Genomic DNA, 24,823 nt, shown 5'->3' on the forward strand with positions numbered 1-24,823 from the left:
GAGCTGATCCCTATCAATTTGTCTACAACAGATCCAAGCTTGAGGTGAGTTATAAACAGCTACTGGAGTAAGACGGTGGTGTAGTGGTAATGTCACTAGACTCATAAACCCAAAGTCCAGGCTCATGCTTTGACGACATAGGTTCAAATCCCACCAAGGCAACTGATGCATCTGAATTCAATGAATACACCTTGAGTTGAAAGCAATGGCAGCCATGAGACTACAAACAGCTACCAGTGGTGATAAGGTTTCAGAAGTATATAAGTCACCTGCCACATTTCATCTCTCAGGTACCGTACCGCAAAATAATATCTTCTGCAAGAAATCTATCCATAGTGTGTATGCTTGCTTATCAGCACCATTCAGTGTGAGCTGTGCAGTCTATTTCCCTCAGTTTGAACTTCTGAAATGAATGGTGCTGCCCCTTAGAATGATGAGTTACACAATAAGACCAGCTCCTGCTTTCTATCTGGTGAATGAGGGATATCACTGAAGCTTTGACGTTATGGACCCTGTTATAATTACTCATAATTTTTGACATGCATTCTTCTGTTAGTATGGAGTGATTTTAAACTAGCCAAAATACCCTCTCCACACAGTCTTGCCACTTCCATCATGTTGCATCCATCTTTTTCACCTATATTACATTTTAGCTAATCACCAATGTGGGCAGCACGGTGGCATAGTGGTCAGCACTGCTGCCTCACAGCGCCAGGCACCCAGGTTCGATTCCTGGCTTGGGTCACTGTCCGTGCGGAGTTTGTACATTCTCCCCATGCCTGCATGGGTTTCCTTTAGGTGCTCCAGTTTCCTCGCACAGTCCAAAAGGTGTACTGGTTAGATGCACTGGCCAAACTAAATTCTCCCTCAGTGTGCCCAAACAGGCGCTGGAAACTAGTGACAAGGGGATTTTCACATTAACTTCATTTCAGTGTTAATGTAAGCGTATTTGTGACACTAATAAATAAACTTTATACTAGGGAGTAACCAAAGAAGTGGAACACTTACAAGAACTCAAAGCAGTCACACAATACTGTGTGAAGCAGAGGCATCAAACACTTCATGCCTCTTAATTTTGTCCAAATAAATGTTGAGACATTTGACAAAAGAAATCTTGGACAGAACTGCTTATTATAACCATCTAAAGATATTATTCAAGCAAAGTCACACAACATTATTTTATCATTTTACCAAATGCCCAAGTACGCACACACTGGCATGCCAATCTGAGAATTGGGATTATGTAGCCAATAATGTTTCCCATTACTCACTTCTTTATTTACAAGTGGGCAAGGCAATTAGCCCCCACATTTGGATTCCCAATCAGCAAACTGTAACCAATAGCTAATGTCTGGGACCATGTTCTAAATGTAGCACGTGAATTGTAATGCCAAAGTGTAACCAGGGACTGGAATGCTCACAAGTACATGCAGATGACACATTTTCACCTAAGCACACACCCATCACAGCAGGACTGTCTGGAGCACAAAACATCACTGTTGTAAATAGCTTACTCAATCCAGGATTTTAATCATCATACAGGGTCTATAAAGTGTATGGCCCAGATTTTGCAGCCATAATAATACTGAGGCTAATAATGTTTGCCTTTATTTATGCATAAATGTTACAGCATAGGTGTATTGTTGAATGCAATTATCCCAAACAGTACCACATTTGCAACAGATACAAACTAAATTCGCCACAGAAAGTCAAGTCTTGTCGCAAGCAAAAATGTGCTTTACATTTTCACAACTGAGGCTGATAGTTCAAGTTGGCAAATGGGCAGAACGACCTCAGTTTAAAGGGCCTAAAATTGTGTGATCTGTACTCCAGGTAGGCAGATGTAGAGTGGAATCAGGATGGCTAACCCTGGAAGCAGGTCCTCAGCGGGCGATTGCCAAGGCTTACTGGTTAGAAGGCCCACCTTTGTTCTCCAGGATTTTGTCCAAGTTGTGATAAAAGCAGTTAGGCCCTCCAGCCTGCACTGCTCAAGCTCTTTCATCCCCTACCCATTCCCCATGACCCCACATGCCTCTATACCAACACAATACTAATTCGTAAACCCCCCTACTACCCTCTCACCCTGTCCCTTTGTACCCTGCATATCAGCTCAATGCCAACCCACGCCTCCAGCCACTCCCCATGACTCCTCATAGTCTTCATGCTAACTCAGTGCCAATTTGCACACCTTCTACATCCATTCGCCCAGTATGCATCTTGTACTTAAACAATGAGCTATATAATATCAATGGCAAATGTGGAACTGCTGAGAAAAAAAACACCCATTCAACAATGCTATTTCTAAAAAGCTGCTGTTCCTATAACACAGTAAGAAGTCTGACAACACCAGGTTTAAGTCCAACCGATTTATTTGATAGTAAACTCACAAGCTCACAGACTTCTTATCGTGTTTACCCCAGTCCAACGCCGGCATCTCTACATCATGTTCCTATAATCCCCTTAAAAGTGTCAATCAGACAGATCATTATAGGATAGCAAAGGCTTCAAATACTTTGTGTCTCTTAATCTTGTCCAGAAAACATTGAGACACTCACAAAAGTGATCATGGAAAGAATCACTTATTATAAACGCTTCAAGATGTCAATCAAGCAAAGGCGACAATGCACTTCATTTGTGAAACCATAATCCCTGCTGAGCTCATGTTTGTATTGGTCTGGGATCACAGCCAAAAGGCATGAGGATATGTGGAAATCTATGAAAATACAGCCAGCATCTGAACGTTGACCTTAAATCTTCCTTTAGTGGATGTGTCACCAGTTCTAAACTGTAAATGGACCCAATGTAGAAATCAAAAGAAAAAAAAAGACAAACAGACGTAAGTACAGAAATGCTTAACAGCTGTTGCATTCCGATGAGTTGGTGTGCGTCACACTAAGACTGATCATGAAACTGCCTCCAACATGTTCATGGCCAGACTTCTACGCTCCCCAGTGGGTTTTAAGGTGGAGGGAATGTGACATTGCAGGGACAGGATTCCTTCCACATTTCCATTTCTAAGTCCAGAGCTTAGAAATGGACTCTGCGACAAACAGGTCTTTAGTGAAGTGGTTTGACGTTGTGCAGAGCACTTACAATATGGTTGAAAGAAAGGCCTCTGCTCAAAATCGCTGGATTTACAACAGGCTGGTGGGGTGAGGAAGGGGGGAACTGATATAGGAACAGTCTCTTAAAGCTGTCAGATGAATGTGGCTATCTGTAAAAGTATGTGGAAAATGGTTCCAGTCGAGATCTTGTAACACATGAATAATAAATGTTATACAACACGCAAGATGCAGTGATAAAGATGCTATGAAAGAGCCCAGAGCTCAAGGCTAAGAATAAGCGATTCTAGATATCGTTCTGAAAGAAATCTGGTATTATGGAACCAGATGTGGTCTGACCCAACCTCACAATAAATTTATGTTGAAGTAGGCAAGCCCTCACTCGGGAAGCCCACCTTTGCCCCATTTGATGACCTTAAGTGGCAACTTAATGGCCGGTTAGGAGTCATTAGCCTCCCAGTCTCAATTTTGATTGAAGTTCAGTGGGGAAAAACTCAGAAATAAAGAAAGTTTGATCTTGGGTGAGAAGGTGGGGGCGGGGGGGACAGGCTTCATCAGGAGCACCCTTCTGACTGGGGGCACCCTCCCCTTAAGACCTGGTCACCCAAAAGCTTTTTGTCATTTCCCCCCCCCACTCCTCCCTGGCCTATTCCACAAGACCCCAATCACAGCCCTCACAACTCCCCAGTCTGCGCCTCCACCCCCTCACCCCCCAACACTTTTCTGTGTCTCCAGTTCCCAGGACGCAAGGCCAATTTTTTCCGGCCAAGCTCACCCCAAAAACCGGAAAATCCCACCCAAGGTCAATGGACTGCTGCGAAGGGGATGGAAAACTACCCCCATAGTCTCCGTGCAGTTCCGCTTCTGGCCACAGTAGTGATGTTGCTGGAAGAACTGCTGGCCCATCAGATTGACTGGCAGTTCTCCAAGGCAGGACCACCTCCTGTGTGAGGGGCAGAATTCTCCTGTAATTCTAATCAATACTCGTCAAGAGTGTAAAAATGGCAGCGGGGTGATCAATCCCCGCCAACTCTTCTGATGGTGAGGTCCGAGCTCCCACCATCCTAACAATTTAGGTCTCTGAGTCCTGAAATGAGTTAACAAGATTTCTCACAGTTACGAAAAGAAACCATTGCAAAACGATAAAGGTTAGAAACTCAGAATTAACATTTAAAATAACTCAGTTCTTCCTGTCTTCCAAAATGCTGCTATGGATTCTGATGTTCCTAGCTTCAGCTGGATTGCAGTGTGAGTTCCAGACTGTTTCTCTAGTATCTAGCTAGTATTCATGTCCCAGCAGAAAAAGATAAGCAGATAGACACATTAATTTTGCACTGACTGTGTGAAATCTATTCGTATTATGGAACCAGATGTGGTTAATTCGATTGGCTTAGAAATGGACTCTGCGACAAACAGGTCTTTAGTGAAGTGGTTTGACGTTGTGCAGAGCGCTTACAATATGGTTGAAAGAAAGGCCTCTGCTCAAAATCGCTGGATTTACAACAGGCTGGTGGGGTGAGGAAGGGGGGAACTGATATAGGAACAGTCTCTTAAAGCTGTCAGATGAATGTGGCTATCAGTAAAAGTATGTGGAAAATGGTTCCAGTCGAGATCTTGTAACACATGAATAATAAATGTTATACAACGCGCAAGATGCAGTGATAAAGATGCTATGAAAGAGCCCAGAGCTCAAGGCTAAGGATAAGCGATTCTAGATATCGTTCTGAAAGAAATCCAGCCATATAAATGTGTTATTTTCTCTTGCTTGAAAATTACGTGAAAAATAGTAGTCAGAATTTTTCTGAAGGGAGAACCAAAGGTGTAAGGCCAGAAATTTGGCATTGGAGCAGGCAGTGCTATCAGTGCTGATTTCAAGCTATTTTGATACAGATAGGTTTGGTGGGGTGATAGCTACCTATAGTCATAGAATAGAATCCCTGTGGTGCAGAAGGAGACCATTCAGCCCATCAAGCCCACACCAACAAAAATCCCACCCAGGTCCTATCCCTGTAATCCCATATATTTACACTGTTAATTCCCCTAATAGACAATTTATTATGGCCAATCCGCCTAACCAGCATATCTTTCAGACTGTGGGAGGAAACCAGAGCACCTGGAGGAAACCCACGCAGACACAGACAGAATGTGCAAACTCCACACAGACAGTGACCCAAGCCAGGAATCGAATCCAGATTTCTGGCACTGAGAGGCAGCAGTGCTAACCACTGTGCCACCGTGCTGCCCTGCCAGCAAAATTCCTCTAATGCACCCCTCACCTTAGTCAGAACTCGCACCTTTGCCAGATTTCTCTCTAATCTCCTCTCGTATCCTCCCTGAGCTCATCTTGTCCATGGGACCCATCTCCTGCTCCTTTGACCCGACTCCCATTAAACTGCTGACCACCCAAATTCCACGCCTGGTCTCCATGTTAGCCGATATTGGAAACAATTCTGTCCCTCTCTTCAGGTGTTTTCTTGTTCTCTTTTAACTTCGCCATCATCACCCTCTACTCAATAAAAAAACCAAAACTCTTGTCCAATTGTCCTTGCAAACTACTATCCCATCTCCAATGCCCCTGTCCTCTCCAAAGTCTTTGAACATGTTGCCACCTTCCAAATACACATTCAGGTTTCCAGAAAGTCCATGGACTGGATTTTCTTGGGAGCCATGGTCTCCACTAAGAAGTAAAGATTTCCACCCAAGGGACAATAAGTCTGGTGTCAGTCAATCAGAGGCTGGGAACCTTCCAACACCCACAGCACCACCGGGAGTCAGGTGGCTACTGCCAGTATTACACTCAAATTACAATCCAACTACTGGATCCTCTTCATCTCCTGAGTCTAGTAGTTGGATCATAATTTAAGTATTTGGATGGTGGTGCTGACAAGCTGGCAGTCCTGTTGAGAGGGGAGGCAACACAACGGGCTGGGAGACATCAGCGGAGGTTGCTTCGCAGGCTTCCTGCTAGGTACCCAGGCCTCTGCGCATCTCTTAGCCGAAGATAACCAGCACAATCAGCTCCGCACCGGAAATCAGCGTGGAGCTGATTACAATATGGAAAGCAATGTTTCCATTTCATTAGCGGGCCCTCTAGTGTCTCCCCTCCTCCCCCACCGCTCCCATCTCCGGGGGTGGTTCACTCCAGCAGGGTCTACTGTTGCTCCCCTCTAAAGAGGAACAGGTGTCCCATTCCACTGGAAGGAAGAGGAGCCAAAGAGGCCCCCCGCCCAGGTGGTTGGTGGTAAGAGGCACACTTCTTGGGCACTGCCAGCCTGACCCCCTGGCACTACCCAAGGAGCAAATTGGCACTGTCCAAAGGATACCTTGACACTGCCCACTGGACATCAGGCAGTGCCAATGCGGCAGGGCCTGATTGGAGACAGGGCCTATTGGGGGGAAGAGGTGATTGGGGCTGGCCATCGGGATGCAGGGGTTTCGGGACTGTTGGGGAGCAGGGGTTGGGGAGATAAACACTGTTGGCGGGGGGGGGGCATTGGGAGATCGGGGCTGGCTGAGCAGGGTGGTTGGAAAGATCAGAGTTCGTTGGGGGGGAAATTATAGGGCTCACCCAGAGAGTTCCAGGAGGCCAGTTCAACACTATGCTGCCAGCCTCTTGGGCAACAATAGGCTCTGCCCACAGGTTTCCAGAAGCACAATGTGTTGGAGATTCACTCTGGAATCATGCCAAAAAATCTAGTGGCAATTACTCCCATTTTCACTCAAATTGGGGACTTTGAATTTTTTGGGAGTATAATGTGTACTCAGTTTGCTCAGTAGGGAATTTAACTGGGGAGGCGATGGCCTAATGGTATTATCGCTAGACTATTAAACCAGGAATTCAGCTAATACACTGGGGGCAAGTGTTCGACTCCCACCATGGCAGGCAGCGGAATTTGAATTCAATAAAAAAAATCTGGAATTAAGAATCTACCGATGACCATGAAACCATTGATTGATTGTCAGAAAAACCCACCTGGTTCACTAATGTCTTTTAGGGAAGAAATCTGCTGTCCTTACCTGGTCTGGCCTACACGTGATTCCAGAGCCACAGCAATGTGGTTGACACTCAATTGTCCTCAAGCAATGAGGAATGGGCAATAAATGCTGGCCAGCCAGCGACGCCCATGTCCCATGAAGGAACTTTGTAAAAATTTGTGATGTCAAGTATGTGTTCCCCCTGCTATACAGATTTGATTTGTTATCATTAACATTAAATAATTGTTTTTGTTTTCTTACATGCCTATTTCTTAACATCTGTGCTCACAATGTTGTTGGAACCTTCATTCCTGATTCATTACACAATAAGCACTGCTACCATGTGTATATGCACCACTTACAGATTCAGGGTTTTCCTTCATATCACATACCTCATTCTTGAGTTCACTGGAATTTGTTACACTTGTAATTAGATCCTTTGCCACACATGCATAATCCAATCCAATAATAATGCTCCTCGTGCATGATCAGTAGATTCCCTAGTGATAGCACTATAGAATAGCGATGGGGCACAAAGAGGCCATTCTGCCCATCATGTCTGCACCAGCCAAGACAGTACAAGGAAACTAGCCACTCATTTTAATCCCATCTGGTGCGTAAGCCTTGCAGGTTACCATACTTGGGATTCAGGTCCAAACACCTTTTAAATGAGTTGGGCATTTCAACATAAGAACATAAGAACTAGGAGCAGGAGTAGGACATCTGGCCCCTTGAACCTGCTCCACCATTCAATAAGATCATGGCTGATCATTTCATGGACTCAACTCCACTTACTTGCTCGCTTAATTTCTTTACTGTTCAAAAATCTGTCTATCCTTGCCTTAGAAACATTCAATGAGGTAGCCTCAACTGCTTCACTGGGCAGGGAATTCCACAGATTCACAATTCTTTGGGCGAAGAAGTTCCTCCCCAACTCAGTCCTAAATCTGCTCCCCCTTATTTTGAGGCAATGCCCCCTAGTTCTAGTTTCACCCACCAGTGGAAACGACCTCCCTGCTTATCTAACTTATCTATTCTCTTCATAATTTTGTACGCTTCTGTAAGTTTCCACCCCACTCTTTTAAATTCCAATGAACATAATCCCAGTCTACTCACTGTCTTCTCATAAGCCAACCCTCTCAATTCTGGAATCAACGCAGTGAACCTCCTACCTCAGTCTGAACCAGGAAGCCATGTCTTTTGCAAACATGCTTATTCAATTTTTTTTAACATTAACTGATAAACTGTTTGGGGCCTGATGCAAATCATTCATCTGCTTTACTTCAGAGCATGTGAGCATCTAGCTATGATCACACTCACCTAATCAGTATACCTTGTCTTTCCATGATAATGAGCATACCACATTTCCCCCCCTCCCTCTAGTGCTGGGTATTACTCTTCAACGTGAACTGATTAAACTCTTGAGCAACCTCCTACATTCTCCATTGGAACCTGACCATCAGTTGCCCTTGTCGCTTTCTATATCGAAATCCTTTCTGACTACTTCAATTTCTATTTCAGATTGTTCATACCCGGGAAGGATACAATCAGTATCCCGATCACAGTTTTTTGATTGATTGCTAACACAGACTAGCAAATTGCTTTTGGTTTAATATTCTTTGTGGGGAAATAACATCAACGCTTAGCATTGTTAGCCATCCACCAGTCCTTTCCATAAAGTGTCATCAGTTTGAAACATTGCCTCTGTTTCTCTCTGTTTTTAACTTATATCGCATATTGATTCATCAATTGATTTTTAATGAAAACTATTTTTTTAATAACTCATGGGAGATGTGTATCATTGGCTGGCCATCATTTATTGCCCATCCCCTAGTTGCCCAAGGGCAGCACAGAGTCAACCACACTGGCTCTGGAGTCACTAGAATTCACAGAATCATCACAGTGCAGAAAGCCATTCAGCCAATTAAGTCTGCACAAACCACAACCGCACCCAAGCCCTATTCTCAGAACCCCACATCATAGAATCATAGAAACACTACAGTGCAGAAGAAGACCATTCGGCCCATCGAGTCTTCACCGACCACAATTCCACCCAGGCCTTGCCCCCATATCCCTACATATTTACCCACTAATCCCTCTAACCCACACATCTCACGACTCTAAAAGGCAATTTTTAGCACGGCCAATCAACCTAACCCACACATCTTTGGACTGTGGGAGGAAACTGGAGCACCTGGAGGAAACCCATGCAGACATGGGGAGAACGTGCAAACTCCACACAGACAATGACCCAAGCTGGGAATCCAAGTCGGGTCCCTGGCACTGTGGGAGCACGCAGGCCAGGGAAGTACTTAATTGAGTGATTTCCTTTCCCAAAGGACATTAGTGAACCAGATGGGTTTTTCAGGCAATCAATAATGGTTTCATGGTCATCAATTTATTCTTAATTCCAGATATGTTTTTACTGAATTCAAATTCCACCATCTACTATGGTGGGATTGAAACCTGGGTCCCCAGAACATCAGCTAAGTTTCTGGACTAATAGTCCAGCAATAACACCACTACACCATCGCCTCACCATGATAATTAATATTTTTATGATAATGTGTAACATAATTTCGTTCCTCAATTATTATCCCATGTGCCATTTGTGAAACAGTAGGGCTGTACAACTGTTATTACTGTTAGTAAATCGATCTAGAACTGTAATATTTTTCATTGCAGTGAATGATGCAGTACTTAATTGAGTGATTTCCTTAATAGTCTACTTAAGCACTTTAGTTACAACAAATGCAACTAACAGTTTAAATGTTTGCCTGGAGCGTAAATAGGACTGTTCAAATGATGACTTGTGGGAATCTTTTTTTTACCTCAGCATCTGTGGATGAAGAACAAGGAGTTCTTCTTCAGAAATGCCTGCTGTGGTATGTGTGAACAAAATCAATTTAGCCCAACACAATGTGTGCACTTTTCTAACGTGGAACGGTATCAAAATATTGGGCTCAGGAACCACTCTCAAGGTTTTTTTTATATATATGTTAATGCCCTAATTGGATACCCTATTAGTTGTGCCAAGCATGTCCAAGAGTTGGGAGCAGCCTGCCTGGCACCACCGGCAAAGGCAGGCAGCAAGCATTTTGGAGCCTTGCCAGGCAGAATGGGCAACTCCTCAGAGGACCAGGAGCTGGAACACGGAGGAAGGTGACCATGCCAACAAAGGAAAGGTGCAGCCCTCAATCTGGCACAAGTCTGCCGGTCAAAATTGAGTTTTCCACAAGTCCAAATAAACCTTCCAGTGACCCAACCACGAACTGGACACTAACGTGCACCAGAATGTTCAGGTTTGCCGACATAAATATCTTTTAAAAACCACATTTTTCTTTCAGATTTCTGGCATCCTCAGTGTTTTGTTTTTATTTTAGTATTTAATCCACAATCGCTTCTCTTCCAGGAATGCCTACCTTGTAGACATTCTGCCCTTCTCTTTGACAGGATCTCCCTTTGTCTCTTTCGCCTTCGCTGCTCTCCATTTCCCTCCTGTTTGACAAGGTATTCACCAAAACTCACTTTCACAGCAACACCTCCTTCCTCAACAACTGTCTCCGGCTTTGACTTACCCCATATGGATTTCAATTGAAGCTCCATCCTTCATGTTTCCAATCCACCCAGGATCACAGCTATCTCCGGGACATACAATATTCCTTGGATTGCAGTCCTTGTCACATTCTGACATTTAAACTCAGTTTGAGATGCTCTCAACATCTTTCTCCACCAGCACTGACTCACCGTGTCTCATAGCTATCCTGTCCACAGTTTAATTTCATCTTTCATCCCATCCGATGCTTTAACAAAAAGCCTTCTCTTTTGATTTGATTTGATTTATTATTGTCACGTGTATCAGCGTACAGTGAAAAGCATTGTTTCTTGCGCGCTATACAGACAAAGCATACCATTCATAGAGAAGGAAACAGGAGAGTGCAGAATGTTGTTTCATAGTTAGGTTTAGAGAAAGATCAACTTAATGCAAAGTAAGTGCATTCAAAAGTCTGATGGCAGCAGGGAAGAAGCTGTTCTTGAGTCAGTTGGTACGTGATCTCAGACTTCTGATTCTTTTTCCCGACAGAAGAAGGTGGAAGAGAGAATATCTGGGGTGTATACAGGCATCAAAAAACACAGTTCCAACAACTCATGGTAACATCCTTCCCCTTCACTTCACTCTGTTCCAATCCTTTCTCCCAATCCCACCTCTTGCTGTGTATTCATTCTACCATCCGACCTTCCCCCAATTATCTGTACTAAGTAAAGGGCTCAACTTTGTCCCCTTACACACCCACTAAAATCATCTTCAGTTCTTCTTCTTCTGCCCACTTCTTTGACCAGGAGTCCTCCCCACAATTAATTAACTCTTCCAATGCCTCCAGCATTCTCCCTCCATCTAGACCCTTCCCTCTGACCTCTGACTCAGTTTGGATCTTGAGAACTGTTTGGCGCTGTCGACACTTCCCGCTGCCTTGGCAAAACAGCCAGCATAGTTAAGGACCCCAGGCATCCCAGACATTCTCTCTTTTTCCGTCAGGAAAACAATTCAAAAGTCTCAGGTCACGTGCCAACCAACACAAGAACAGTTTCTTCTCTGCTGCAGTTAGGCTTTTGAGTGGACCTATCTTGCATTAAGTTGATCTTTCTCTACACCCTAGCTATGACTGTAACATTTTCTGTTCTGCACTCTCTCCTTTCCTTCTCTATGTACAGCATGTTTTGTCTGTATAGTGTGCAGAAACAATACTTTTCACTATATGTTAATACATGTGACAATAATAAATCAAATCAAAACATCTGCCTTCCTAATTTCTCTGCTTTTCTCACCCAATCTACACTGTCTCCCTCTGAACCCATTCTGTTCCCCCAGGTCCAAGCCTAACATTGTTATCAAACCTGCTGCCAAGGACAGTGGCTGTTGTTGCTGACTTCTGCCATTCAGAGAGTGTGTGCCAACCCTCAGACACTTCCTCCTACCTCCCCCGGACTATGATCCCATCACCAAAAATCAAGCTATCACTTCCAGGATTGTCACTGACCTCCTCTCCTCTGGCTATCTTCCCAGCTCATACTCCCTAAACCCTGAACACTCCACTTCTACCTCCTTCCCTAAATTCACAAACAGGACGCTCCGGGTAGAACCATCACTTCCACATGTTCCTGTCCCACTGAACTTTCAAAGATATGCAGGTTTGGTTGATTAGCCATGTTAAATTGTCCCTTAATGTCAGGGTGATTGGTAGGGTAAATATGTAGGGTTATGGGGATAGGGCCTGGGTGGGATTGTTGTTGGTGTGGGCTCGATGGGCCGAATGGCCTCCTTCACCAATGTAGGGACTCAATGATTTTATAACTTATTTCTTCTCATTTTGATTCTTATTTTTTCTTCTCTAATCCAGTCTCTTCCCATCTACATTTGTGGCTGTTCTGTCACCCTAGTCAGTTCCACAGTTCCTAGTTTCCAGGCGCTAACCACTTCCTCTTCACTCTGAATGGCCAATCTCCCATTCCTCACCAAGACAGCCTGAGGGCTCTCTGCTTCTTTCTCGAACAGAGGACCAACCAGTCCCCAAATTTCTCTATGAACAGTATGCTTTGTCTGTATAGTGCAAAAAAAAACTTTTCACTGTATACTATTACATGTGACAATAATAAATCAGATCAAATCAAGGCCACCACCAGCCTCCTCCAACTTATTCAACTTGTTCTCCTTTAGCCTATCCGCCACCACCAAGCGCTTTGCCTCTTCCGCTCCCAGTTCTGAAACTCCCTCTGCAACACTCTGGTTCACTCCTCAGTCGCCCTCAACAACTCAACCCTTTCCCATGGCACCTTCCCATGCAATCTCAGGAGGTGCCAAACCTGCCCTTTTGCCTCCTTTTCCTGCATGATTTAGATCCGCAAACATTCCTTCCAAGTGAAGCAGCAATGTACATCTACCTCATTAAATCTAGTCAATTCACTGCTCACAATGTGGTCTCCGCTCCACAAAATGCCCAGATTGGGTGATCCCTTCGAAGAATACCTCCACTCAGTCCACAAGCACGACACTACTGGCTTTTCCTATGTTAGATGGGGTCAAAACAATGCTGGATGATCAACTTTCATATCAACCAGTGTTAAATTTGGTCTTGGTGAGTGATTTTTACAGCTGGATCTCCTTTCTGCCACTATCCCCCCCCCCCCCCCCCCCTGGTTTATCCAGGCTGGGGATCAGTATTGATACACAGTGGCTTTCCTGCATAGTAGCTGGGTTTTGAAATGCATATTGACTGGTGCTTTATTGATCCTTACTGTATGGACTTAGACAGACTGGCTGCACTGAGTATGCTGAGCATCTGAGATAGTCTTGAGTGTCTTTGCCCAATAATAAAGGGTTACTTCACCCTCTGGGAGAGGAGACGGCCAGAGCTGTATGGGACACCTCTACTGGGCAGTGAATACATCAGTGAGACTTGGGACCTTCACACCCTCTGGGAGAGGAGATGGTCAGACCTGTGGAGGGACACCTCTACTGGGGGAAGTGTATAAATAGAGAGTTAGGCTCAGGCCTTCACTTCTTCAGGACAGTAGACAACTGGACCTGTGAGGAACACCTCCACTAGGGCAGTGGACTGAGTTTGAAAAGAAAATGCAAGAGCGACATCAAAGGAAAATTTTAAGCTCATTGATTGGTGAGAGGTTGTTGTTAGGGATTGTGTTTAAACAGCTTAAGCTACAAAATTGTAACTCAGTTGGATTTTGGTAAGGGACACTAGCAATAGGGAAGTAAAGTTAAATCAAGTTAAAGTGAAATAAAGTAATAAAGTTAACAAAATAAGATAAAGTTAGTATAAGTGCAGTAAATTGTTACTAATCATTTATTCTACTCCTTCTACTTACGCTAAGAGTAATAAATAGTTTTTAGAGTTACAGAATGGCAGGTCAGCTCAGCCAAGTGCAGTGTACATCCTGCGGTATGTGTGAAGTTGTGGACTCATCCTGTTCCCAGACAAACACATCTGTAGGGAGTGCCATTAGCTGCACAAGCTTGAGCTCCGAGTTTTGGAACTTGAGCGGCGATTGGAACCCATGTCCATGCTGTGTCCATGAAACAGAGAACTACGTGGATAACACATTTAGGGGTGTGGTCACACTACATGTTGGAAGTGTACAGCCAGAGAGGGAATGGGTGACTGCCAGACAGTCTAACACAACCAGACAGGTGGTGCAGGGGTTCCCTGACTCAATCCCACTTGGTAATCGGTTTTCCAAAGCTGATGAAATTAATGACCCCTCAGGGGAATGCATCCAGAGCCAAACCTGTGGCACCATGGGCAGCTCAGATGTACTGGGGAGGAAGAAAAATGGAAAGGCAATATTAATCTGAGACTCCACAGTCGGGATCAGACGGGGATTTATGCGGCAGTAAATGTTGCCTCTCTGGTGCCAGGGATAAGGATATCATGGAACAGCTGTAGGACATCATTAAGGGAACACGGAATCAGCCAGATGTTATAGTCCATGTTGATTCCTGCAATAGGAAGAGGGATAAGCAGATTTCAGGGAGTCCGGAAGGAAGCAAAGAAGCAGGACCTCCAGAGCAGTAATCTCAGGATTACTCCCAGTACCACTGGCTAGTGAGAAAAAGAGGATCGATTGATTAAATACATGGTTTGAAAAATGGTGTGGTAGGGACTTCCTGAGGCACTGGGACCAGTTTTGGGGCAGGTGGAACCTATACAAGGTGAACGGGTTACATCTTAACAGAATTGGCACTGATACACTCGCAGGGAGATCTGCTAGTGTTGTTGAGGTGGGTTTAAACTAGCTTGTCAAGGGAACGGGAACCTGAGAAGCAGCCTAAGTTGGAAGGAAATAAAGTTGGTTACAGGATGTAGTCGTAGGACTAGAAGGCACGAGAAACAAAGCAAAGCATCGAGTATGCATCAAATGCAGAATTATGTCAAAAAGACAAATTAAAGGGCACTTTATCTGAATGTGCACAACAGTCATAACACGTAAGAGGGGAGAGATACAAAAGGGTCCAGAGGGGCAATTTATTCACACAAAGGGTGGTGAGTGTCTGGAACAAGCTGCCAGAGGCAGTAATGGAGGCGGGTACAATTTTGTCTTTTAAAAAGCATTTGGGCAGTTACGTGGGTAAGATGGGTACAGAGGGATATGGGCCAATCGCGGGCAATTGGGACTAGCTTAGTCATTAGAAAAAAAGGATGGCATGGAGAAGTTGGGCTGTTTCCATGCTGTAAACCTCTATGACTCTAGATGATCTAATGGCACAAATAGATATTCAACATTTAGGAGGGACAGACAAGAAGGGAAAGGATGTGAAGTTGTGCTCATAATAAGAGATGGGATCAGTGCAATTGTTAAGGGAGAATCTCGGGTTGGAAGAACAATGTGTTAGGACGGAACTAAGAAACAACAAAAGGTAGCAAGCATTGGTTGGAGCTGTTTATTGACCAACTAACAGTAATGGTAAAGCTGGGGCATGGTATTAATCAGGAGATGAGAGAAGCACATTGCATAAGCAATGCTGTAATCATGGGTGACTTCAATCTGCATATAGACTGGTTAAAGTGAGTGCCAATGCGTTTCTGAAGTGTTTCCACAGCAGACAAGCAGCCAACAAGCACACAGGCTATTCCAGAGATAGTACTATGAAATTACAAAGGGTTCATTAATAATCATGTTGTGAAAGAACCTTTGAAGATGAGTGACACAAGGTGATCGAATTTTACGGTATGTTTGAAAATGAAGAAGTCCAATCTGAAGCCCAGGTGCTAAAGCTAAACAAAGGAAATTATGAAAGGATGAGGGACAGGTTGGCTGAGGTGGACTGGGAAAATACATTCCAAGATAATACTGTGCATAGGCAATGGATAAGTGTTCAAAGAATATTACATAGCGTAAAGCACAGATACATTCCTTCGAGGTGCATAAAGCCAAAAAAATGCCAGTCAACGATAGCGGACAAAGGAAATTAAAGGTTGTATAAGATGAAAAGGTTTATAAAGTTACCAGAATTAGCAGTAAACCTGCGGATTGGGGTTTTTTTTAATATAACAAGGCTAAGCAATTGATAAAGAAAGGGAGGACATGAATGCACATTCGCAAAAAAACATTAAAAACAGAATGTAAAAGCTTCTATAGGTATGTAAAAAGGAAACATTTGGCTAAGACAAATGTGGGTCCATTACAGACAGGGTCAGCAGAATTCATAAAGAGAAATGGCAGTGAAGGTAACAGATTACATTTATTTTCACTAAGGAAGATACAGGAAGTCTCCTAGATATAGAGATTCAAGGGACCAAGGAGAATGTGGGGTTGAAGGAAACTAAAATAAACAAGAAGGTTGTATTGGTGAAATTAATGGGGCTGGAAATGGATAAGTCCCCAGGTCCTGATATTACCAATCCCAAAGCATTGAAAGAGGTTACAATAAAGATAGTGAATGCACTGGTGATCATCTTCCAAAATTTGATAGATTCTGGAATTGTTCCTGCAGATTGGAAGGCTACAAATGTCACCCCACTATTTAAGAAAGGAGGCAAAGAGAAAACAGGGGACTACAGACCTGTTAGCCTTGCATCAGAAGTAGGGAAAATGCTGGAATAGATTATCAAGGATGGCACGGTGACACAGTGCAGCATAGTGGCATAGGCCAGCACAGTGGCATAATAGTTAGCACTGCTGCCTCACCAGGAACCCGGGTTTGATTCCCGGCTTGGGTCACTGTCTGTGCAGAGTCGGCCTGTTCTCGCTGTATCTGCATGGGTTTCCTCCGGGTGCTCCAGTTTCCTCCCACAGTCCGAAAGATGTGCTGGTTAGATGCAAAATTCTCCTTCAGTGTACCCAAATAAGTGCCAGAGTGTGGTGACTAGGGATTTTCGCTGTAACTTCATTGCAGTGTTAATGTAAGCACACTTGCGACACTAACAAATAAACTTAGGATGTGATAAATGAACAGTTGAAAAATCATGATCTGATTGGTTGTGGTCAGTGTGGATTTAGGGTCCAGATGAGGACTAATATCTTTACTCTGACACTTACAGTGTTTTAGCTCAAATAAGAAGAGCCCACATCTGTAGATAATTGCTTGGAGAATGATGCTAAAACACGAGTTGCATAATAAACATTATCATGATAGTTTTGGAATTCTCTGCCCCAGAGGGCTATGAAGCTCAGTCATTGAGTATGATTGAGGTAGAGATTGATAGATTTCTGATTAACAGTACGTAAAGGGCTATGGGGATAATACGGCTGAAAGGCATGAAGTGTCCGACTGGTCATGATCATATTGGATGGTGGAGCAGACTCGATGGGCTGAATAGCCTACTCCTGTTCCTGTGTTCCTACCACACAGTGTGCATTATCAGCCCTGCAGAATCTGCCCACTGCGTGAGACAAAAATAAATGGACAAAATAATTAAGAAACGGCGTGCACACTATTTATATATCATTAATGCACCAGGGCAAAATAAGGAGTGGAAATTAAGACATGCTGTAAGAACACAGACATTGGCTAATTTGTACTTACAAATGTTGTGAGTCTAAAATTTTTCCCAAAAAGCAATTTGGTCTTTGCTTGCATATAAACATTTTCCCACAGAGGACAACAATGTTGCATATTTGCTTCTCTGCATAAACACAAATCATGAGCCTAGATCCAAGTGAGAAATGAACTATTTTTTCATTAATAACCAATGCCTATGTGCCTAAATGTTATAGAAAAATGAAGCAAGCATTCACCAACATCCTGAGAAGGTGGTGGTAAGCAGCTTTCTTGAAACCACCACCTTCTCAAGGGCAACTAGGGATGGGCAATAAATGCTGGCCAGCCAGCCACACCCATGTCCCGCAACTGAATAAACAAAAGATACATCTTCTAAAATGTTTCACAAAACTATCATGATACTGTTTATTAAAGCACAATTAGTGTTTTAGCATCATTCTCCAAGCAATTACCTATTGAAGTGGGTCCTTCTTATTCAAGCAAAAACACTGTAAGTGCCGGTATGAATTTTTCAAGTCACCAAAACAGTCGATCAGTGTTAGAAGGTGATAATTTTAATACGAATTAGTTTCTGGAGTTTTGAAGAGCAAGAGGTGGCTTGATTGAAATATATAAGATCCTGAACGCTCTTGACAAGGTGGACGTGAAAGAATGTTTCCTCTTAAAGAACAAAAGACAAAGAAAATTACAGCAAGGAACAGGCCCTTCGGCCCTCCAAGCCTGCACCGACCATGCTGCCCGACTTAACCAGAACCCCCTACTTTTCTGGGGACTTTTTCCCTCTATCCCCATCCTATTCATGTATTTGTCAAGACGCACCTTAAAAGTCACTACTGTATCTGCTTCCACTATCTCCCCGGCAACAAGTTCCAGGCACCCACTACTCTCTGTGTAAAAAGTCTGCCTCGTACATCTCCTTTAAACCTTGCCCCTCGCACCCTAAACCTACGCCCCCTGATAATTGATTCTTCCACTCTAGGAAAAAGCTTCTGACTATCCACTCTGTCCGTGCCTCTCATAATCTTGTAGACTTCTAGCAGGTCGCCCCTCAATCTCCATCATTCCAGTGGGTGTGTCCACAACTAGGAGGCACTATTTTAGGGGATTGTATTTTAAGGGCAGAGGTAAGGAGAAGTTTAAATAATATATAGGAATCTTATCACTGTTTACGCTGGCAGGATTTTCCCATCCCGCCATGGTGAATGGAGATTTGGTTGGGCGCCAAATTCTCCAACCTTGCTGCAGCGGTAGTGTGGCGTGAATGGCAGATAAAATTGTGCCCATAGAGCCTTACAGTACAGCAAGTGGTCCTTCAGCCCATCGTATTTGTGTCATCCATCAACCACCTTTCCATTCTAATTTGGAACTCCCTACCTCAGAATGTGGTGGAGGCAGGGTCATTGAATGTTTTTAAGCTGGGGATGGACAGATTCATCTTAGGCAAGGGAATCAAAGGTAGTTGGGAATGTGGAGATTGAAAGACAAGCAGCCATGATATTATTGAATGGCGGAGCAGGCTGGGGGAGTCAAATAGCCTACTCCTACTCCTATTTCTTATTATCTTCTGTCCCGAATTCTGGACAGCTTTATAGCATGAATAGACATCCATAAGGAATTGGGCTGAGCTTCTCAAAGCCTATCCCAAAATGAAACATCTCTGCTGACAAGGCATTGAGACTTGAATTCATTCTTTCGAGCTGAACGGGAATTAAACACTGCACAATCTTTGTGATAGAAATTAGCACAACAGAGCGCCACCTGTAATGCTCTCTTTTCTCCTTAAATAGAACATCGCTCATGAAATTTTCTGAAAAGGACAGATGATTAATGTCCCAGAACCTGGACATAACCAGAATGATAATTCTGTACTGGACCTACTGGGGGACAAAATGGAATTTGGCAGCAACTCATACTTGTACAATTTAAATGGAATCAAACCTGATAACTCAGCAAATCTTCATGTAACCAGTTGCCTGCCAGCCAATCTCCCTGTGCTTCCAGTTTGCTGGACAGTACTGCTGGATTTGGAACAGCAAGAGCAGATTATCTAACTCTACGTTAGATACCGGCATATTTAACTGTGTTTTCTATTAATACTGCTTAAAAAGTTACAGTGGCTCTGTGATTCACTGCTGAGTCCTGTTGTAGATGGACCTCAGAAGGGTTAAAGAACCTGATCTCTCATACCAACACCAATGCCAGATATGCAGTATAATACTGCTGCTTTTTTTGCAGCACTCAGAATCTGGCATCAACAGTAGCACCATCTGGAGAAACTGCTGTTGCCACAATTGTGTTCCACTCCATAGGCGCTGCACAGCATAAACCCATTACTTTACAAAGTTTTTTTTTCCCCAAATGTATCACGGTTCAATTTCAAATGATGGAAGGGAGCCAATTATGCCGTGAATTCTTTAAATCAGAGGGCGGCACAGTGGGCCGGTGGTTAGCACTGCTGCCTCACAGCGCCAGGGAGCCAGGTTCGATTCCAGCCTTGGGTGGCTGTCTGTGCGGAGTTTGTATGTTCTTCCCGTATCTGTGTGGGTTTCCCGTGGATGCTCCGGTTTCCTGCCACAGTCCAAAGATTTGCAGGTGGATTGGCCATGCTGAAGTGTCTCCAAATTGTGTAGGTTGGGGGATTGGCAGAGTAAGGGTGTGGGACTATGAGGATAGGGCAGGGGGTGGGCCTGAGTAAGATGCTCTGTCAGACAGTCGGTGCAGACCTGATGGGCTGAAAGGCCTCCTTCTGCACTGTAGGGATTCTATGCTTCGATGATTAAAAAAATTGCCAGGAAGCTGAGCTTCCGAATCGGGGTCCTATGTGTCGCTGGTGTTTGGACTTTGTGATATAAACAGACATGATAACAGCAGCCCCTAGTGGCAACGTGCTAACCAACTAAACGTGGGCACATGAGAATTACTGGCCACAAAAAGATCAATATCTGGTTTGTCTTTTGATAGTGGCATGACTCAATGATAATGGAGTTGTTGTCTAAGCGCAGCCGTCCTCTCTAACAATTAATCTGCAACAGATCCACACGTGAAAGCAAAATACTGTGGATGCTGGAGATCTGAAATAAAGGCAGAAAATGCTGGATAAGCTCAGCAGGTCTGGCAGCATCTATGGAGAGGGATCCACACATGACCTGGTTGATATCACATCACTGATGCCCAATGATCTGAATTTCCCCACATGACATGAACATAAGAACTAGGAGCAGGAGTAGGCCATCTGGTCCTTCGAGCCTGCTCCGCCATTCAATAAGACCATGGCTGATCTTTTCGTGGACTCAGCTCCACTTACCCACCCCCTCACCATAACGCTTAATTCCTTTACTGTTCAAAAGTTTATCTATCCTTGCCTTAAAAACATTCAACGAGGTAGCTTCAACCGCTTCACCGGGCAGGGAATTCCACAGGTGAAGAAGTTCCTCCTCAACTCAGTCCTAAATTTGGTCCCCCATATTTTGAGGCTATGCCCCCCAGTTCTGGTTTCACCCGCCAGTGGAAACAACCTCCCTGTTTCTATCTTACCTATTCCCTTCATAGCTTTATATGTTTCTATAAGATCCCCCCTCATTCTTCTGAATTCCAATGAGTAGGGGGCAGCACAGTGGCACAGTGGTTAGTACTGCTGTCTCACAGCGCCAGGGACCCGGGTTCAATTCTGGCCTTGGGTCACTGTGTGAAGTTTGCACGTTCTCCCCGTGTCTGCGTGGGCTTCTTCCGAGTGCTCCAGTTTTCTCCCACACTCCAAAGATGTGCGGGTTAGGTTGATTGGCCATGCTAAATTGACCCTAGGGTCAGGGGGAGTAGCAGGGTAAATGTGTGGGTGTTACAAGAATAGGGTCAGAGTGGGGTTGTGGTTGGTACAGATTCAATGGGCTGAATGGCCTTCTTCTGCACTGTAGGGATTCTATGGTGTTGATCCAGTGTACTTAGCCTTTCCTCATAAGCCAACCCTCTCAACTCCGGAATCAACCTAGTGAATCTCCTATGCACCCCTTCCCAGAGACATATAGATACAGCTGTGAGCCTTGTGTCCAACACAGAGTAACAAACCACACTCTCAACTGATAACAGTCATTCAAAATTAAAGTAACTCTCAAATAGCTTAAAAAATAACACCCAGTGTAGTACTATGTAGGATAATCAATAAATCTGCAATTTGCCCTTCACATTTTGAACTTACTGATGATCTGAGCAAACCCATTATCCCAAAAATCGATCTTAGGTTGAACAATGCAGCTGATTGTATGTTCTGTCAGCATTTTGGTGTTTTCTATGATTTTGTAATCACCTGTTATGATGATCACTTTTTTAAATAGAAATGCAGTGAAATTGCTCAACATTTTGGCTGTGTTTATTATTTTCTGATTGCACAAGGTACACACATAAACTTCTTAACATTTGGTAACCTTACCTCTTTTCTCCGCTTGCCACATAAAAGCTGCGAAAGAAGCCCAGCAGCTCGTCTGCTATATTGGCACTGTATTTTATTTTTACAGTGTAACGTTTCAGCGCTTTCAGCTCCCTGGCCAGCATAATCACTAAAACTTGGTTCTGTGGATACAGGAAATATTTTCTAATTCCCAGTCGGTCGGAGCTGTTGGCCACAGTGACCTCTGCCCCTTCGATTGGCAGCTTGTCCGCGTGCAGCACTATGTACTTGGTCGAGTTCACGCAGTGCATCCAAATGCTGACTTCGCCAGAGAAAGTGAAGTTGTCCATGAAAGCTGTGATGCTCAGGTCGTAGTGGTACGGTTTTAGTGAGCTGGGCAATCTCAGCTGCGTCCAGGGTTTCCCAGCAGTTTTGCTGTGGCTGGGGTTGCTGAGGCTCTCTCGGGTCTGGTTGAGCTTGGCGCCGGCGTACACAGTGGCATTCCCTACCCTGCCGCCGCCATCATTGGCACACTCCTCAAACTTGACACTCAGGAGCACTGCGATGATCGTGACTATGATAAGACCCAAGATGGAGATGGCAAAACCCAACACGAGTCTCCTGTGCACAGTGATGTGCCTTTCGGTGGTCCTGGGTCGGACCACCACAGAGTCGGCCCACTGATCGGACAGCCCCCTTCCATTCCTCATGGAGTCTTCTTCTATAACCATCTGTGTGAAAGACATGCTTTTGTCACGTTTATCCTCTAAAGCCATCACACTCAGTGCTGCTAGTCTTCAAAGCGGCACAGGCCGATGGAGAAAGAGGTGCCTCCTTGGTGGCCAGTCTAATTCAAAAGAGAGCAAGTCTTCACACCGATTGAGAGAAAACATCCAATCTTCTGTCGAAGGAAGGTTCCTTGAAATGTGTTTAATATTGGTCCGAATGATGTAAAAAAGAGGGCTGTATTCTTTCTTTAAATAGATACTTTGTCAGGTAGCAAATTACATTGCCCTTGTCACCTTCTCCTGCGAGGACATGTTTCCTGATGCCTTCACGTCTCAGTATTTTAAAAGGGACACTCTTTCAACGAAAGGTCTGGCTGATGCCGTGAGTGGTGGCGATGACCGAGGGTGGTGACAGACCATCATGTCCATTGCCTTGGCACCTTTCCTTTTGGCAGGACGGATGAATCGGGAGCTGAGTGATCACAACACCGTAGTCCTCCAGGCACTCCTGGGAAAAGGGCAGACCACCAAAGCAATAGCTGTCACATCTCTGAGACCTGACAGAGAAGAGAGATTCAGTTAAAGACTACAACACACACACACAGAAGACCCTGATAAACTAAGGCACAGCACATCAGTTGAGTGTGGCAGTAATCATCTCAATGGGGCAGCCTTGATACCGATACTATTTTCAAAGATAAACCATCTTTTTAACTTCAATCAGCCCAGGTTCAACTCCAAAAAAAATGGACAGGAAATAGTAAATGTTTGATGAACTTGCAGTTCTGCACACAAATGTGAAACAGCTAATTCCATCTCAACGGTAACATGGTTAACTCTTATCTGATTAAAATGTATAATCTATAAACACAATTGCAAAAGTACATCGTAGTAATAAAAATCTTTGAAAAGCTGCTTGTTGTACTAAGCCCTGTGGATATTAAACGTATTGATACAGTAAAGCTCGATATCTGTCTCCCCAGAATAGCACTCACAGCAAAAAGATGCTGTCCCAAATACTGTTGTATTGTCTGTGGGTCCCCAAATCTGACTCTCGCCCCAAATGCTAGCTCTTTGTTAATTTTTTGTTTGCACTTGTTCAACGGAAAATATACATAAACAGCTTTGAGCAAAATGCACACATATACACGATAAACTGTAACATATAATGCAATTTTTAAAAGTCTCAAACAAAACCGTTCACCATTGCTGCCTTGGTTATGTGGGGGGAATCGCCGCAGAGCTGAACAAGAGAGAGAGGTGTGTGCCCCTGATATTGGAGGCAGTGAGACATGCAATTGAAGTTTCCCCCGCTTGCTTGTTTCCCCCACCTCTCCGCCTTGTTTGCCTGGAGTTGGCTCCCCGTTGCTTGTGGCGCTGCTGCTGCTGCTGCCTGCTTGGGGTGGGTGATCCGCTATCCAGCGTTGCTGTTACTGTACCCTGCACCTCCCCAACCAGCCAGCCAGCCTCCCACACCCACTCAGAGATTGGCACACTCCCCCAGCCAGCCACCCCCCAATCTCACTCCACCAGCCAATTCTGTTCTTGCAAATCACAAACCTGCTACACTTGTGTAGACTCTTGTTTTGTTTCACACACACGCACACACAGTACCTTTCCCAGAAATCGCTCAGGTTAAACCACCGTCCGTAATAAATGAGTTTTTCCACCTGCAAAAAGAAACTGCAAAACAGCTACTTAATTTATTCAGCATTAGCTTGCCGCTAGTTAAGAGATTTGCTACCTTTACACGTATAAAGCAGTAGGTTTGAACCGCTAGCTCGCACAGACACACTTGTCAGACAGTTGAGTCAAGTTTCAGTCGGGGTATGTCCCCTCTATATTGCTCCTTGTGTAGTTCCCCCACCTCCACTGTGGATGCACTGCTGTCGCGGATATTTGAGAGTTCAATTCTGTGCCCGCCTCAGTCAGTTCACAGATATCCCCTTGCTGTTGTGACAGTGGTTTGCAGTGAGTACTGCCTCAAAGCCCCATCTGGCGGCACTGAGTGTCACTAAGCAGTGAGCTCAGCTCGGGAACTGGAAGAAATCGAAGCTGTGTGTTAAATTAAGTTTGAGTTCTCATTTAGTAGCGGCACAAGTAGGGTTACATTAACACCGCAGGTAAGTTACTGTGAAACCCCCCCCGAGTCGCCACACTC

At 44.3% G+C, this 24,823-nt stretch overlaps 1 protein-coding gene across 2 annotated transcripts in view; it reads right to left on the reverse strand.

Annotated features, from left to right (window-relative positions):
- LOC145344548 (thyrotropin-releasing hormone-degrading ectoenzyme-like) overlaps nt 1-24,542 on the reverse strand; it is a 130,050-nt gene extending 105,508 nt beyond the window's left edge. The window contains exons 1-2 of one of the 2 annotated variants that reach the window (XM_080191744.1): nt 24,407-24,542; nt 21,977-23,219 (exon numbers count right to left, since the gene is read on the reverse strand). In XM_080191744.1, the coding sequence (XP_080047870.1) occupies nt 21,977-22,710 (734 nt within the window). In that variant the 5' untranslated portion in view covers nt 22,711-23,219; nt 24,407-24,542. Of the gene's footprint in view, nt 1-21,976; nt 23,220-23,866; nt 24,041-24,406 lie in introns of those variants that run through there. The other variant, XM_080191743.1, reaches the window with a different exon arrangement.
- Between the last annotated feature and the right edge of the window lie 281 nt (nt 24,543-24,823).

Source organism: Carcharhinus amblyrhynchos, chromosome 6, assembly GCF_965287045.1.
Source record: "Carcharhinus amblyrhynchos chromosome 6, sCarAmb.v2.hapA, whole genome shotgun sequence".
In the NCBI taxonomy this organism is placed as follows: Eukaryota; Metazoa; Chordata; class Chondrichthyes; order Carcharhiniformes; family Carcharhinidae; genus Carcharhinus; species Carcharhinus amblyrhynchos.